The following is a 16,379-nucleotide window of genomic DNA, read 5'->3' as shown; positions in this document are numbered from 1 at the left end:
TCTTGTACATTATTGTTTTTGAATTCCTGGACCTGAGAATCTCCGAACTTCAATGGTTTAGAGATTTTTTTTAAAGGAATAAGATATAACTTTCCAACAACAAAAGTTTCTGCCTATGCAGCATATAGAATTGGCTTTGCATAAATATAGGTACCGAACAACAAAGTGGCAGGACAGAAATCGGCTGTATAAAATGTCCGTTTCAATTCGTGAAGGTGAAAAAAAGATATACCCCGAATCCTACCTTCTGAAAGACTTTAAATCGCTAACAATTTGAAATCCTAGCAGTAAAGTTTTCGACATTGGACAAGGCTGTCCCTTGGTGCAGTGCCCCTAAGGCCGCGGCGGCAGAAGAAACGGAGGACGAAGAAACCAGAGACCTGGCTAAGACGGGAACCACGGCAGACTGGGACGCACAGCTGCTGCCAGCCCCCCCGATGATGCTCTCAATGGAGAAGGGGGACCGGGCCAGAGCCGAGCTGCTGGACTTGGCAGCGTGCAGAGAAGAAGTCAGGGACGGGCTAAGCTGGGGCGGGTAGCTGAAGGTCCTGGCCAGCTCCGCCGCTGGCAGTAAGGAGGCTGGTGGAGCCGCAGGAGCAGCAGCAGGAGGCAGCACGGGGCCGGCGGCGCTCGGGGGCGGCTGCCGGGCCGGCGGGGAGTGGTGGTGAAAGGCAAAGAGGGCGGCGGAGTGGGGGTGGTAAGGCTGGAGCTGAATGCCATATCCACAGCTGTAGGGTCCGTAGCCGTAGGGCGCCGGCTGCTGCGGCGGCGGCTGCTGCTGCAGGAAGGTGCCGGGATCCACCCCGCGCAGCAGCAGCTCGGGCGCCGGCAGCGGCTGCCGCTTGAAGCGCTTCCTCCGGCGCAGGAAGCTGCCGTTGTCGAACATGTCGGCGGACTCCGGGTCCAGGGTCCAGTAGTTGCCCTTGCCCGGGTTGCCGGGCTCGCGGGGGATCTTGACGAAGCAGTCGTTGAGCGAGAGGTTGTGGCGGATGCTGTTCTGCCAGGCGGGGAACTTCTCCCGGTAGTAGGGGAAGCGGCCGCTGATGAACTCGCAGATCTCGCTGAGCGTCAGGCGCTTCTTGGGGCTCTGCAGGATGGCCATGGTGATGAGCGCGATGTAGGAGTAGGGCGGCTTCACCAGGCTGTTCTTGCTGGCCCCGCCGCCGCCCGCCGCCGCCTTGTAGGGGCGCTGGGAGGAGGTGGGGGAGCTGCCCGCGCCGCCGCACGCCGGGGACCTGGGCAGCGAGATGTCATCGGGGAGCTCCCCCACCTCCTCGTCTTCCTCCTCCTCCTCCTCTTCCTCCTCCTGGGCATAGGGGCGCCCGCCGCGCCGGGGCTCCTCGTCTTCCTCCTCGCCCTCGCCCACCACATCGATGTCGGTCTCTTCAGCCAGTCCCGAGGCATCGGACATCTCCGAGCTCAGAGTCATGGCTTGGCGGAGCGGCTCATCGGGGGCGGCGGGGCCGGGGAGCCGTGCACGCTGGAGTCCCCCTGCTTTGCTCCAGGCGGCGAATCCGCCCAGACAGAGCCAGGATCTGCAGCCCTGGTGCGAACAAGCAACAAACACAACAGTCAGCAGCAGCCTCCGCCGAGCAGGCAGCGGGAAATCTCTCCCCCTTGGCTGCGCCCTGGAGTTGGTTCCTCTCTTTCTCCTCCTCGCAGGAGCCCTCGGACATTAATGGATCCAGGGAAGGAGGGAGAGCGATTAGTATTGGGGGGGGGGGGGGGAGGAAGAGTCTTGGGAAAGATCTTGAAAAGGCTGGGGCTGAGTCCAAAAGAGGGCGGCCTTTCTTCTCTCCTTATAGCGAAAGGGGGCCCATCACATGGCTCCAAACGTCAGCGCCACAACTGGGGAAACATCTCAGCGCATTCCTGCTTGGAGAAATCAAACCAGCACGGAGCAGGCAAAGTCCGGGGGGAGGAGGGTGCGGGGGGAGGCACGAACACCCCCCCCTCCCCAGTCCTGATGCTTCCAAGAAACTCGACTGCCCGCATTGCTAAAGGTCAGGGTTGGGAAACTGAAATACGCAGTCCTTCCTGCTGCCTCTCCCAATATACAGTGTGCCATCCCATTGCAGTTCCTCCCCCGCCCTCCGCCCTCCATGTGCCGCAACACCAAACTGCACTTCTGTTGCTGGGGTTATTTTGAGTAGTCGCTGGAGAACACATTTGCTACCCAAATCACTGCCCAAATCGCAAGGCATTTCAGCAACTGAACGCCCTTGATGTCCTTTGTAGCTCGAACCTTCCCAGGAAAAGGGGAAATCGCACCAAAAAGGGAGCGAGGCAATGATCCCAAATACAGGAACCGTCCATGCAAATATCCCACGGGTGGCAGGGACATCTGCATTTTACTGTTTCATTCATTAGGATTTTGAGACCCCCAGCGGACACGTTTTCTTTTTTTTCCCTGCGGTTTTACTACACAGGAGGAGAAAATGCAAAACCATCTGTTTTCACCGGAATGTTAGCAGAATATAGTCGTTTTTGCAGATGAATTTCTTCTGAAGACAATTTGATTTTAATTCAATAACTGCAATTTAAGACGAAGGAAAAGGAGAACACGCCTGATAAAAATATAGACATCATTTTTATATATAGTAATGAGCCCTTTGAAATTAAAGTCGGTCTTCGAGTCCAGGGCAGGAGTGGAACTTTTGGTAGAAGGAACATTTCCTAACCATCAGAATGGGGGTAGTGCTCTAAACCTCCAGTGAAAATGCTTCTTAGGCAGAAACTTTTAGAAAACTTTTTTTCCCTCTCTTCAGGGTATTTGTCATTTAGGAGTGATATCACACATACTGTATATCTCTAGCTGTCAACCGAATCAAAAATACCCCCACTATTTTCATATTTGATTTTAAGGACTTTATTTAAAGGAAGAAGTGTAGCCCTTTCGGTTGTAGGAAACACAGGGAGAAGTCCCCTTCTCGTGCAAGGAGAAACAAAACATCATATTTTAAGAATCTCTTCGCCTTTGAGCTGTGGAGCAAAAGTAATAAGAAAGTGAAACAAAATTATATTTCTTAATAACATCATGATTTTTTTTCAATGTCAGACGACACACTTTATAATAACAAAAGATCATACTTCTCTCAATTTAGAGGGCGCACACATTTAATGGATCACTTCTGACGTTAGAGGGGAAAGATTCTGAAAAATGCACTTCTAAGTATTCTGACATTAAAAAGAACCATCTTGAATACATATTATACATAGTTCTACCGAATTAACTTTAAATGATAGTCTGTTTTAATGTAGGACAGTATATAAAAGTTATCTTTTTATTCTGATTACAATTATTCTGAAAAGAAAAAATAACTACGCTCTATAACGCATATTTCAAATATAACATTTTATTCAAATGCATTTGCAATATATTTTCTAAATCAAAAGTTGCAAGCAAAACTGTTTCAAACTCAGGTTCATGGATTTGTGAACATAATCCTTGTTACTATTTCCAAATAATCCTATTTACATTGTGTTCATTACTGAGAAGCCAAAGGAGCATACCACAAAAAGTTACAAAAGCAAAAGAATAATTAAAGCAATAGCTATGTTTTGGCTAATAGATTTTGTACCTCTGTAGAAATGATAAAGTAACTCGCGTTGTATTTAAAAATAGCGAGTGAAATATCATTTATGTGGGGAAATAGTTCTCCGTTTTGGATACCAAGGCAAGTTATTATATAAGGTTTCCCTGCCTGAAAAGTGTTTAAAGTTGGTTTTTGTTTGTTCTAGTGTCTTGTTAGTTAGTTAGTGGTTTTTTTTCAATTCTCCTTGTCTTCTAGTACCTCTCGTGTTTAGAATGTTTATAGTCGTCCAAAAAGAACTAAATAAGAAGAATGGAGTTTAACATTCGTGGGCCGGCACCAGCTTTACAGAAATAAGAATGCAAAAATAATCATACCTGCCTTTATCCTGTCTGCCAAAACCCGTGCACGATTCATCTATGTACATTTTATATGCGTAACACATGCAGAAAACTGTGTTCGAATATTGACCCGTATCGCGGCATTCTATTTCCATGATTTTAATGCACACGCCGATGAAAAACTGAAATATTCACATACCCTGAGCCACTTTGTCTCAGGTGGTTAAAATGTATCTTCCCTACACACTTTGAAAATGTTATAATCTGTCACTCGAGGAAAGAGAGGTGGGGTTTACTGAAGGGTAGTGAGTCAGCTCTGACTATAGACAATTAAGATAAGGTTTTATTGCAGTCCCTCAGAGTGATGGTGACTTTTTTTTTCTCCAAAAGAATATGTGACTTCTTTCCTTCCAAACTTATAAAGGCTGTGCTAAAAATGTGTGACAGAAGACAACGAAACAAAGAACGTCAGACATTGCTCGACAGGGAAATAACCTCGGGAGCAGGCTCTGACTGCAGTTCTCTGGACAGCTCTGCTGTGTTTCGCTCGTGCAGGAAATCAAACAGCAGGTAAAGAAGGAGAAAGCAAAGTCCATCTCCTTGCATGTGTCAAATGAACGACAGTGCTCGGCGTGAAGAACTGTCGGGCCCAGACAGAAGTGCTTTGCTAAACAACCGCCAGCCCAGAAATTTGATGTTTTGCTCTTTTTACAGACAAGACAGCGAAACTCAAAGTTGAGTTTCCTCATCAGAGCCGAAATCGCGCGGCTTCTCTGCATTTCCTTTCAGTGAGCGCTCTTTGGCGGAGATTCTCTGCGGACAAGGGATGCCACCTACCGGCAAAGATGCTGGCATGCCGGAACACGGTCGGCCAAGTTTGCTTTCGGAGTTTGTTCAGCACAGTGTGCTGGGATGACAGCCCTAGTCCCCAACCCCCGAACGCTGAGCATTGCCACGGAGTGATTAGCTCCAGCGCCAGCTGTAGGAACAAGAGGAAAAGACACTGCCGATGCCTGGGCAGCTAACTAGAGTTCTTTGGGCCATATTGTGCTATCGATTTTGAAATCAATAGGGAGTTCTGCTTCCAGATCCATAGCACAGATATTGCCCTTTGTCCTGAAGTGCAGTTTGCATTTAAAAAGTTTGATGAGAACCCTAACAAGCAAAGACTAAAAGGAAGAACACAGGAATTTATATGATTCAAAGTATCTGCAAATAACAGCACTCCACTGGAGAAAATATGTAGGGCTGTTATGGAAACAAACTACCAGACTACATTGTTTATATCCCTGAGCTTTCCCCCGGGGTTAATTCTGATTGACTTTTAAGTGGCTATTCTTTGTACACTTGTCAAATGCTAGTTTCAAGGTGTGGAAGCGCTCCAACCACTTCATTCTTCTATTGACAATGCTCTTTGTACAAGTTCATAATACCGGAGAGGGTTTTATAAACGGAATACATTAGTAATATGCAACATGTTAATATAATTCCTACAGACAGTTATGGCGTATTGTTATTTAACGTGAACAGGAGAGATCCGGATATTAACTGTTAATGGCAATGATTCTACCGATTTGTATACTTCATTCTAGACAGCAGAGTGTGTAAACATAAAAGTCTTCGCTAAAACAACATAGGGCAATATCATGCTATCGATTTGTAACCAGAATTCCCCCAAATTCTGCCTCAAATTGATGGCACAATAAGGCTCATAGAAAATACATTTACTCATTACATTCTTGCTTTCTAGCCTATATTCATGTAAAATGTGTCCCCATTTATTTATTGTGTACATTTATTTAAATGGCAGCATTCCTCTGGAAAACCCACAGTCAAGAAAAGAAAAGAAAAGAAAGAAAAGAAAAGATGTCGGTGGGGACAGAAAAAGATGCAGCCTTCAGCATTCAGGGCAAACAACTCTAGCCATTTATTCGATATGGATATTTCAACTGATACAGGAATGTGAATAGGAGATTGCCATGCAGAACATTACACTGAGTAGGAAACTTGTTTTCTAAGCAGGTTTCACAATCGGAAAGAGTTGCTGTCAGCAAAGGTTTAACCGACAATGCAAAAAGGGACAATTATTTGCCCTGACTAAGGAATTTTCATGACTGCTGATAACACTGAACATCCTCTGCAATGAACAGGCCATTTCTGAGGAGAGAGTCTCTCTTGTATTTGCTAACCCTGATATTGTCTAACAAACCAAAGGAGTCGCATTGTGGACAGGTTAATCATTTTTATACCCTCCTTCTAGACAAGCGGAAACTATTAGGATTTCCACTCAGACCCCGTCCCCAGCCCAAAATTGGGCCAAATTCTACCCTATGTTCCTTGATCCTCACTGACTTCAATGATCATGGTCTCAAGGGTATGTCTGAGAGCAGAATTTGTCCCAATGTATTTTCAGATTTCTTGTTTAATTTACAAATAATCTGTGAGCTTTTGTAATAAAAGAAACATTTTGCTGGGCCGTATGTAAGGAGAGAAACTATAGATCCAAACCTGCAAACCCTTACTCCTAGAAATAGTCCAATTTTAGTCCGTGGGATTACTATCCGGAGGGAGGCTTGTTTTCTTGTTTCTATCATTCAATTTTTATCCAGTCCCCATTTAGTTCACTTATAGGGCCTTTAGGTTAATGTGAGTTTTGCCACTGACTTCAATGAGGGTACACAAATAATGTAGGCTGCTAAGTGAAAGAGGGGGGGGGGGGGACAATACAGACATAAAGTGGTAGAGATGAGAATGGGGAACAGGCAAAAGCATGATTTAACCTGCAACACCAAAACAACATGAAAATCATAGCGTGTAAAAACTTTGTGAAGCCCTAGAGAAGCAGGAAAATAGTAAATGTAATGTATGTATTTGTATTTCCTTTAGGGCACCTCTCCTAAGGCCTCGGCACTGCTACAACAATTACACAATACAGCACAAAAGAATAAAAATGACAAAATCCCCCAATAGTTTCCCACACCCAGACTACAGTTATACTTGCAAAATAATCATCATAATGATCCACAATAACTCAGACTCGGATCATCCTTTGTCCTTCTGTTTATGCAGAGTAAGATTGCCAGCGTCATTAGCAGGAATATCCCTGGGCATGAATGATTACCACGGCAGGTATTCTATCCTGGGTTCACTGGCAGACACATAACATGAGACACTTCCTAAAAAGAAATAAAGTCTTTTTCGAACTTTCAAACAACAGGAATGTTTAAAATGCCAGAACTGGGAAGAAAGGGAAGTTTGGATTAAAAGTCTGTAGCTCTGTTACCCTTGGGAGGACAACATGATTAGAATAATGTCAGGATGTTTTTTTTAAGTATCCACACACATACACCTACTTCTTTACACTTGCTAAAATGCTTATATCACATACTCCATAACTTATACCTTAGGGTATGTCTACACTACAAAATTAGGTCGATTTTATAGAAGTTGATCTTTAGAAAGCAATTTTATACAGTTGATTGTGTATGTCCCCAGTAAGTGCATGAAGGCGGCGAAGTGCGTCCCCACTACCATGGCTAGCATCAACTTACGGAGCGGTGCACTGTGGGTAGCTATCCCACAGTTCCTGCAGTCTCCACTGTCCATTGGAATTCTGGGTTAAGCTCCCAATGCCTGATGGGGCAAAAACATTGTCGTGGGTGGTTTTGGGTACATGTTGTCAGTCTCCCCTCCTTCACTCCCTCCGTGAAAGCAATGGCAGACAATTGTTTCATGCCTTTTTTCTTGGGTTACCCATGCAGACGCCATAGAACGGCAAGCATGGAGCCCGCTCAGCTCACCGCTGCTGTTGTGAGCACTGCAAACACCTCGCACATTATCCTGCAGTATGTGCAGAACCTGGCTAGGAGACGCCAGCACGAGGATGATTGTGAGGAAGACATGGACACAGATGTTCCTGAAAGCATGGGATATCGCAATTGGGACATCATGGTGGCAGTGGGGCATGTTGATACAATGGAATGCCAATTCTGGGCCCAGCAAACAAGCACAGACTAGTGGGACCGCATAGTATTGCAGGTATGGGATGATTCCCAGTGACTGCGAAACTTTCACATGTGTAAGGCCACTTTCCTGGAACTTTGTGAGTTGCTTTCCCCCACCCTGAAGCACAGGAATACCAAGATGAGAGCTGCCCAGACAGTTGAGAAGCGAGTGGTGATAGCCCTGTGGAAGCTTGCAACACCTGACTGCTACCAGTCAGTCAGGAATCAATTTGGAGTGGGCAAATCTACCATGGGGGGTGCTGTGACCCAAGTAGCCAATGCAATCACTGACCTTCTGCTAGCAAGGGTAGTGAGTCTGGGAAATGTGCAGGTCATAGTGGATGACTTTGCTGCAATGGGGTTCCCTAACTCTGGTGTGGAGATAGACGGAAGGCATATCCCTATCTTGGCACCGGATCACCTTGCCAACCAGTACATAAACCACTTCTCAATGGTGCTGCAAGCACTGGTGGATCACAAGGGACATTTCACCGACATCAACGTGGTCGGGAAAGGTGCATGACACTCGCATCTTTAGGAACTCCGGGCTGTTCGAGGAGCTGCAAGAAGGGACTTACTTTCCAGACCAGAAAATTACCATTGGGGATGTTGAAATGCCAATAGTTATCCTTGGGGACCCAGCCTACCCCTTGCTCCCATGGCTCATGAAGCTGTACACAGACAGCCTGGACAGTAGTAAGGAGCAGTTCAACTATAGGCTGAGCAAGTGCAGAATGGTGGTAGAATGTGCCTTTGGACGTTTAAAGGTTCACTGGTGCTGTTTGCTGACTAGGTTAGACCCTAGTGCAACCAATATCCCCATTGTTATTGCTGCTTGCTGTGTGCTCCATAATATCTGTGAGAGTAAGGGGGAGACATTTATGGTGGGGTGGGAGGTTGAGGCAAATCGCCTGGTGGCCGATTTTGAACAGCCAGACACCAGGGCGATTAGAAGAGCACAGCTAGGTGCACTGCGCATCAGAGAGGCTTTGAAAACCAGTTTCATGACTGGCCAGGCTACAGAGTGACTATTGTGTGTGTTTCTCCTTGATGCAAACCCGCCCCCTTTGTTGAATTTACTTCCCTGTAAGTCAATCCCCCTCTCCTCTTCGACCACAGCTGGCAAAGGAAATAAAGCCCCTATTGTTTTGAATCCATGCATTTTTTATTTATTTAAAAAAAAAAAGTGAGATCACTGACAAGGTAGCCCGGGTGGGGTAGGAAAGGAGGGGAGGAGGGAAGGACAAGGACACATTGCTTATTGTAGCCACACTACAAATCAAAACTGTTTGAATGACAGCCTTCTGTTGCTTGGGCCATCTTCTGGAGTGGAGTCGCTGGGTGCCCGGAGCCTCCCACCCCCTGCGTTCTTGGGTGTTTGGGTGAGGAGGATATGATACTTGGAAAGGAGGGCAGGCGGTTATACAGTGGATGCAGTGGCAGTCTGTGCTCTTGTTGGCTTTCCTGCAGCTCCACCAGACGCCTCATCATGTCCGTTTTCTCCCCCATTAGCCTCAGCATCGCCTCCTGCCTCTTCTCATCGTGCTCACTTAATGCTTTCCTGGCCTCTGCCATTGAATGCCTCCATGCATTCAGCTGTGCCCTATCAGTGCGGGAGGACTGCATGATCTTGGAAAACATGCCATCGCGAGTGCTTTTTTCCCGCCTTCTAATCTGCGATAACCTCAGGGACGGAGATGATAGGGGGAGCATAGAAACATTTGCACCTGTGGGGGGATAAAAAGGGAGAGTAAAATTTAAGATGATACATTTCTGAGAACAAAAGGGAGACTCTTTCACAGTGAATCAAGCAATTCACAGCAGACAGCACATATGCTTTAGGTACAAGGTCGCATTTTGCCTTTTATATTGAGCGCCTGCCGGTATGGTGACACATCACACATGGCTGGGCAATATAATTCGGTTTCCAGGCAGCCATGATAAGCCAAAGGGTATGCAGGGTTGGCTTCTTCTGCCTTCATAACATGTGGGAATGGTTTCAAACTGCAGCACCCTCCTTTCCCATAGCAAGCAATGCTGGTTGGGATTGCCATTTAAAAGGAGGGACTGCGGTTTTCGGGGTGGATGTGCAGCACACACCTCCCCCCACCTAGGGTGACCAGATGTCCCGATTTTATAGGGACAGTCCAGATTTTTGGGTCTTTTTCTTATATAGGCTATTACCCCCCTGTAACGATGCGGTTCTGGCGGGACCCAACTGAGAGTGCCAATTCAGGACAAATCGCTTAAAACAGGGCAGTTACAGCCCAAGGCTGGGGTTTTTCCACCTCTAAGGCAAACCAAACCAGCCAGACAGTGAAGACTTTGGTCTCACCCCACTGGCTAACCACAAGTCACACAAGCAATTCCCTTAGACACTCCAGTTTCCCAGTATCACCACCAGTGCCACTCGTTATGGGGACAAATGGTTATGAAAACCAATACCCCAATAAAAGAAAAAAGGTTCTCCTGATCCCAAAGGACCAAGCCCCAGATCCAGGTCAATATACAAATCAGATCTTACCCACAAATCACGCTGTTGCCAATCCTTTAGAATCTAAAATCTAAAGATTTATTTATAAAAGGAAAAAGATAGAGATGAGAGCTAGAATTGGATAAATGGAATCAATTACATACAGTAATGGCAAAGTTCTTGGTTTAGGCTTGTAGCAGTGATGAAATAAACTGCAGGTTTAAATCAAGTCTCTGGAATACATCCCCAGCTGGGATGGTCATCAGTCCTTTGTTCAGAGCTTCAGTTTGTAGCAAAGTTCCTCCAGAGGTATGAAGCAGGATTGAAGACAAGATGGAGGAGAGGCATCAGCCTTTTATAGTCTTTTCCAGGTGTAAGAATACCTCTTTGTCCTTACTGTGGAAAATTACAGCAAAATGGAGTCTGGAGTCACATGGGCAAGTCCCTGCATACTTTGCTGAGTTGCAAGGCGTATTTGCCTTCTCTCAATGGGTCAATTGTATAGCTGATGGTCCTTAATGTGCCATCAAGCAGGCTAGGCAGAGCTAACACCAACTTGTCTGGGAAGTTTCCCAGAAGCATAGCATAAATTTGAAATACAGACAGTATAGAGCCAATATTCATGACTTCAACTACAAAACTGATACACACATATAGACAGCATAATTATAACCAGCAAACCATAACCTTGTCTTATATACCTCATTTGACCCCCTTTATACAAGATTTGGTGTCACTACAGGACTTTGGTTGCAACCATGTTCTATATGGTCCCAGATTATATCAATAACGTCACACACCCACCCCGATTTTTCACATTTGCTGTCTGGTCACCCTACCCCCACCCCACCGTGTGGCTATTCTCTGGGATGATCCCTTTTAGCCAAGCACAAACAGCCCAGCATGAATAGGGTCCTTTTACTGTTCCCTTACAAAAATTCCCCTATTTCAACCAGGTGACCATGAATGATATCACTCTCCTGAGGCTAACACAGAAAGATATAGACCGAATGCTGCTTGAATGTGACCAAAACCCAGGACCATTCGCTGCCATGCTTTGTGCTGCAATGATTCCAGACTACTTGCTACTGGCTTGGCATGGTAAAGTGTCCTACCATGGAGGACAAAATAAGGCAGCCCTCCCCAGAAACCTGCAAAGGCTTTCAGAGTATCTCCAGGAGAGCTTCAGGGAGATGTCCCTGGAGGATTCCCACTCCACCCCCAGACACGTTAACAGACTTTTCCAGTAGCTGTACTGGCTGCGAATGCATCCCAATTCTTCAGGGCAAATCAAACATTAAACACAATTGCTTTTAAACCCTGTACTGTAGTTACAAATGTGCACTCACCAGAGGTGCCTTCTCCGGCTTCAGGGTCCAGGATCCCGCCTTGGCATGGTATTGGCTCCAGGGTGATGAAAAGATCCTGTCTGCCAGGGAGAACAGATTCACTGCTTGCCTGTTGCCCATTCTCCTCCTCCTCTACCTCATCCACAAAATCCTCCTCCCTGTTGCGTGAGACACCCCCCTTGCAGGTGTCCACGGACAGTGGTGGTAGTGTCCCCCTCTAGAATGCCATGCAGCTGATCATAGAAGTGGCATGTATGGGGCTCTGACCCGGAGCAACCGTTTGCTTCCTTTGACTTTTGGTAGGCTTGCCTGAGCTCCTTAACTTTCACGCAGCACTGCTGTGTGTCCCTGTTGAAGCCTCTGTCCATCATGCCCTGTGCGATTTTGGCATATATATTAGCATTTCTTCTTTTTGATCGGAGTTCGGCCTGCACAGATTCTTCTTCCCATACAGCAATCAGATCCGACTGCATGGTCACCTGGGCTGCTGAGCTCGCCACGCTGACCAAGCAGGAAATGAAATTCAAAATTGCCTGGGGCTTTTCCTGTGTACCTGGCTAGTGCATCGGAGTTAAAGTGCTGTCCAGAGCGGTCACATTGAAGTACTCTGGGATAGCTCCCAGAGGCCAATACCATCGAATTGTGTCCGCACTACCCCAAATTCGACCCAGCAAGGTCGATTTTAGCGTTACTCCCCTCACCGGGGAGGAGTACAATTTTAAGAGCCCTTTAGGTCGACGGAAAGGGGTTGGTTGTGTAGACGCATTGCTTATAAAATCGACCTAACGTGGCTAAATTTGGCCTAACCTCGTAGTGTAGACCAGGGCTTAGCTACATACATAGGATTAAATCCTGCTTAGTTTACTAATGCAAATAGTCCCGTTGACTATTATTCATTCTAACCCATCTTTTAAAATCCCCATATATCCAAACCACCTTCAAGCACATATTCAATACAACAGATCAGTCCCATGCTGTTCCCTAAAAGTTCACAGTCTCCAGAAGGCTGGGGATGAGCGAGTTCCAAAGCCAAGGATGTTCCCCTGTATCCAATCCCCAGGATTCAAATCTGGGGATGGAACAAGAATTCTTTAGCTGATCTCCACTGTTGGGAAGGATGACTAAGCAGAGAAGCAGTCTCTTAGCTAGTCACGACCCAGAGCATCTGAGGCATTCTAGGTTAAAACCAATACATTGGATTGCATATGGAAACAAATGTAGCACCTGCTAAATCAAATATGCTTCTTGTAAGAGATGAGTAAATTCCCATCTGACCTGGTATCTCAGTCACCTAGGCTGTTCTGGGTGACTTCACTGCTATGTTGATGGTGAGCCTTATAAAATAATAGCTCAGAACTATTATAAATTATAAATATTATAAATAACCTTCCCCATGTGATTTTTAGTTCAACACATAGCTAGGCACCCTTTGAACCTTATGTTTGGGTTGGCACTGGAGTTAGGGAATGTGAGCACACTTTGCCAGACATTTAGGATGAGGTCAGAGTTTGCTCTTGCTCAGCAGTACTAACAAATACATTATTTTAGGGGAAAATTGGAAAAATCTGTAGGAACTATTTATTTCTGATTTGGAAGAATTAGGATGCCTCTTCCCCATTTTCTCAAGAAGTCAGTAACATGCATATTTTTATTCATTAAGGATCAATTTCTCAAAATAATGCATATTATCTGAATCTGTAAAAGTTGGGAATTTCACCTGTAAATTCATGCAAAGGCTGCTCAGCATAGAATTAGATTCACATATTTTCAAACACAGTTCACATAGGTATGTACATGTCTGTAAAACTTCCTATTCACTGCTCAAAAGCTGGCCGAGTGTGGGAGGGTTGAGCTATAGCTATTGACTCAGAAGGAAGAAGAAATGAAGGGAGGGTAGGAGTGGAAAGGATGTTGTGGATGCAGTAGATGATGGTGAAGAAGGAGGCAGAAAGGGGTCCTAAGTTTTGGGGCTACTTTTCTTAAGTATTTAAGAAATCTTATTAATGTATATAGCGCCAACAACATACACTGAACTTTAGAAAACGTAGGCCCAGATTCTGCAAAGGCTTATGCATGTGCTTACTTTTATGCATGGTGATTAGTCCCATTGAAGTCAATCATGTGAGTCCCAGTTAATGATGTGAGTTGTCCCACTTGCCTCCTCACAGTGAGCAAAGTCAAGCACATTGCTAAGGGCAGGTCTACACTTAAAAAGCTGCAGCAGCACAGCAGCACTAGTGCCGCTGTGCTTCTGTAGTGCTTTAGTGAAGACAGTACTACGCCGACCGGAGAGCTTCTCCCATTGGCTTAGTTAATCCACTTCCATGAGAGGTGGTAGCTATGTTGACGGAAGAAGCCCTCTTGTGGACATAGCACTGTCAACACTGGGGGCTAGGCTTGTATAACTGCATTGCTCAGAGGTGTGGATTTTTCACACCCCTGAGTGATATTATACTGATGTAAGTTTATAATGTAGACCTGGTCTAAGTCTGTGCAGGATCGGGCCTTAGACTAAGAAATGGTCCCTGCCACGAAGAATTTACAACCTAAGGCCCTGATCCTGCAAACATTTACACACCTGAATAACTATGCATATGAGAGAGACAAGGTGGATAAGGTCATATCTTTTATTGAACCAACTTCTTTTGGAGGAAGGGATAAGCTTTTGAGATGATTCACTGAGCTCTTCTTCAGGTCTGGAGAAAGAAACAAGAGTGTCCAAGCTAAATACAAGGTAGGACAGATTGTTAACCATAAGTTCATACATATTGTAGGAGATCACTTAGAATGAAGTGGCCAACCTTTGAAGTCATAGGACTATGAAGGGTTAGTAGGCAGCAAGGTGTATTACAAGTTGTTGTAATGAGCCATAAAACCAGTGTCTCTGCTAAGTCCATGGTGTTTAGCATCCAGCAGAGTTATAAATTTAAGTTTCCAGGCTCACCTTTCAAAGGTGTTGTGCAGGTTTCCTTTGAGAATGAGGACTGAGAGGTCAGATATACAGTGATCACTTTGTGAAAAGTGTTGCCCACAGGTGACAAGATGTTTTTGTCTTGGGGGGAGGGATAGCTCAGTGGTTTGAGCATTGGCCTGCTAAACCCAGGGTTGTGAGTTCAATTCTTGAGGGGGCCACTTAGGGATCTGGGGCAAAAATCAGTAATTGGTCCTGCCTAGTGAAGGCAGGGGGCTGGGCTGGGCTCCATGACCTTTCAAGGTCCCTTCCAGTTCTAGGAGATAGGATATCTCCATTAAAAACAAAAAAATAATTTTTCTGTGTGAGTTCATTCAAGAGCATAGTGCTTGTCTGGTTTCACCCATATAGTTGTTGCTGGGGCATTTGATGCACTGGGTGATCTACACCACATGTTGTGATAGGCATATGTAGGACCCATGGATCTTAAAAGGTTGTATTTTGAAGTAGTGATCATCGTAGCAGTGGAGATACGTTTTCAGGTTTTGCATCTGTTGTTCTGGCAGGATCTGGTGTTGATTTGAGTTGGTGTCCCAGTCTGTAGGGAGCTTGCTTCTGATGATGAGTTTAGCAAGGCTGGGGGGTTGTTTGAAGGTTTGGGAAAAAATTTCTTTCAGGATGTGGTCCCCATCAGGCACCGGTTGTATTTGTTTGATGATACCTGTATGGGTTCTAGTATGGGGTGGTAGGTGACAACTAAAGGTGTGCGATCAGTGTTTGTTTTTTCCTGTATGGAAACAGATTTTCAGGGTATTTGGGTGTCCCATTCCACACATAAGTATTCTCAGTGTGGAGTTATGTGTATAATCATTTGCAAGATCAGGATCCAGTTCAGACAATACCAAAATACAGGGCAACAGTCCAGGTAAAGAGGGTGTGAAGAATCACTGATAAAAACACTAATGTAGGGAAGACTCTTGGAGATGACCACAGAGGGTTTGTTAGACAAGAAGTGGGAAACTGTTCTAAGTGTAGGGGTTAACATGAAAAAAGGTATGAAGCCAAAGGGAGTCTTGAGGTGAGAGGAGTAAGATGGAAAGGGACAGAGTAGCATTAGATAAAAACAGAGATGTAGGCAGGATTGAGATTATATAGGGCCTTGAAAGAAAACCCAAGGAGCCTGAATTATATATTGTGAAATATAGGCAGGCAATCAAGAGAGTGAAGGGAAGGATGATTTGATAGAAGGAAGCTTGGAGGAGGAGAATGATTTTAGCAGTGGTATCTGGGGATAAAATGAAAGAGATTAGAAAATAACACGCACAGAGGCCAGAGGAATAGAGGTTACAGCAATACAGGGAAGACGTGATGAAGACAACAACAAGGTTTTAGCAATGTAGATAGGAAGGAATGGCCACAGTTTAGCTGTATTCTAGCAGAAAGAAGAACAGGGTTTAGGGAGATGCAGAAGAAAGCCCACGCGCGGGCCCAGAGACAGAGCTGCAATTCTCCTGCAATCCCGATTGCAGCAGCTGGGAAGGCAAAACACAGACCAAAGGCGACTGGTTTCGTGCCGCGGTTGCTGCAGGCAGGCGCCTGACAAAGGTGCCCAGCTGAGAAAGGGTTTCCCAGGACGCTCAGTCCAGCGCCCCGCGCCATCTCTGGGGGAGTGAGGGGGGCGCTCTCGGGCCCCAGGCTCCCATCCGCCCCACCTGTGTGACGGTCCCCGCGCTAGCTGGGCTCACCCCAGCGGGGTCACGCGGGGAAC

The 16,379-nt window shown here is 45.9% G+C and overlaps 1 protein-coding gene across 1 annotated transcript; it reads right to left on the bottom strand.

Annotated features, from left to right (window-relative positions):
- Positions 1-265: 265 nt before the first annotated feature.
- Positions 266-1,429, bottom strand: FOXD1 (forkhead box D1). The gene has a single exon (XM_065406710.1). The coding sequence runs from the start codon at positions 1,427-1,429 to the stop codon at positions 266-268; it is 1,164 nt and encodes a 387-aa protein (XP_065262782.1).
- Positions 1,430-16,379: the final 14,950 nt, after the last annotated feature.

The sequence above is a fragment of the Emys orbicularis genome, chromosome 6 (genome assembly GCF_028017835.1).
Source record: "Emys orbicularis isolate rEmyOrb1 chromosome 6, rEmyOrb1.hap1, whole genome shotgun sequence".
Lineage (NCBI taxonomy): Eukaryota > Metazoa > Chordata > Testudines > Emydidae > Emys > Emys orbicularis.
Note: the sequence above shows the minus strand (reverse complement) of the source record. Positions and strands in the feature narration are given on the sequence as shown.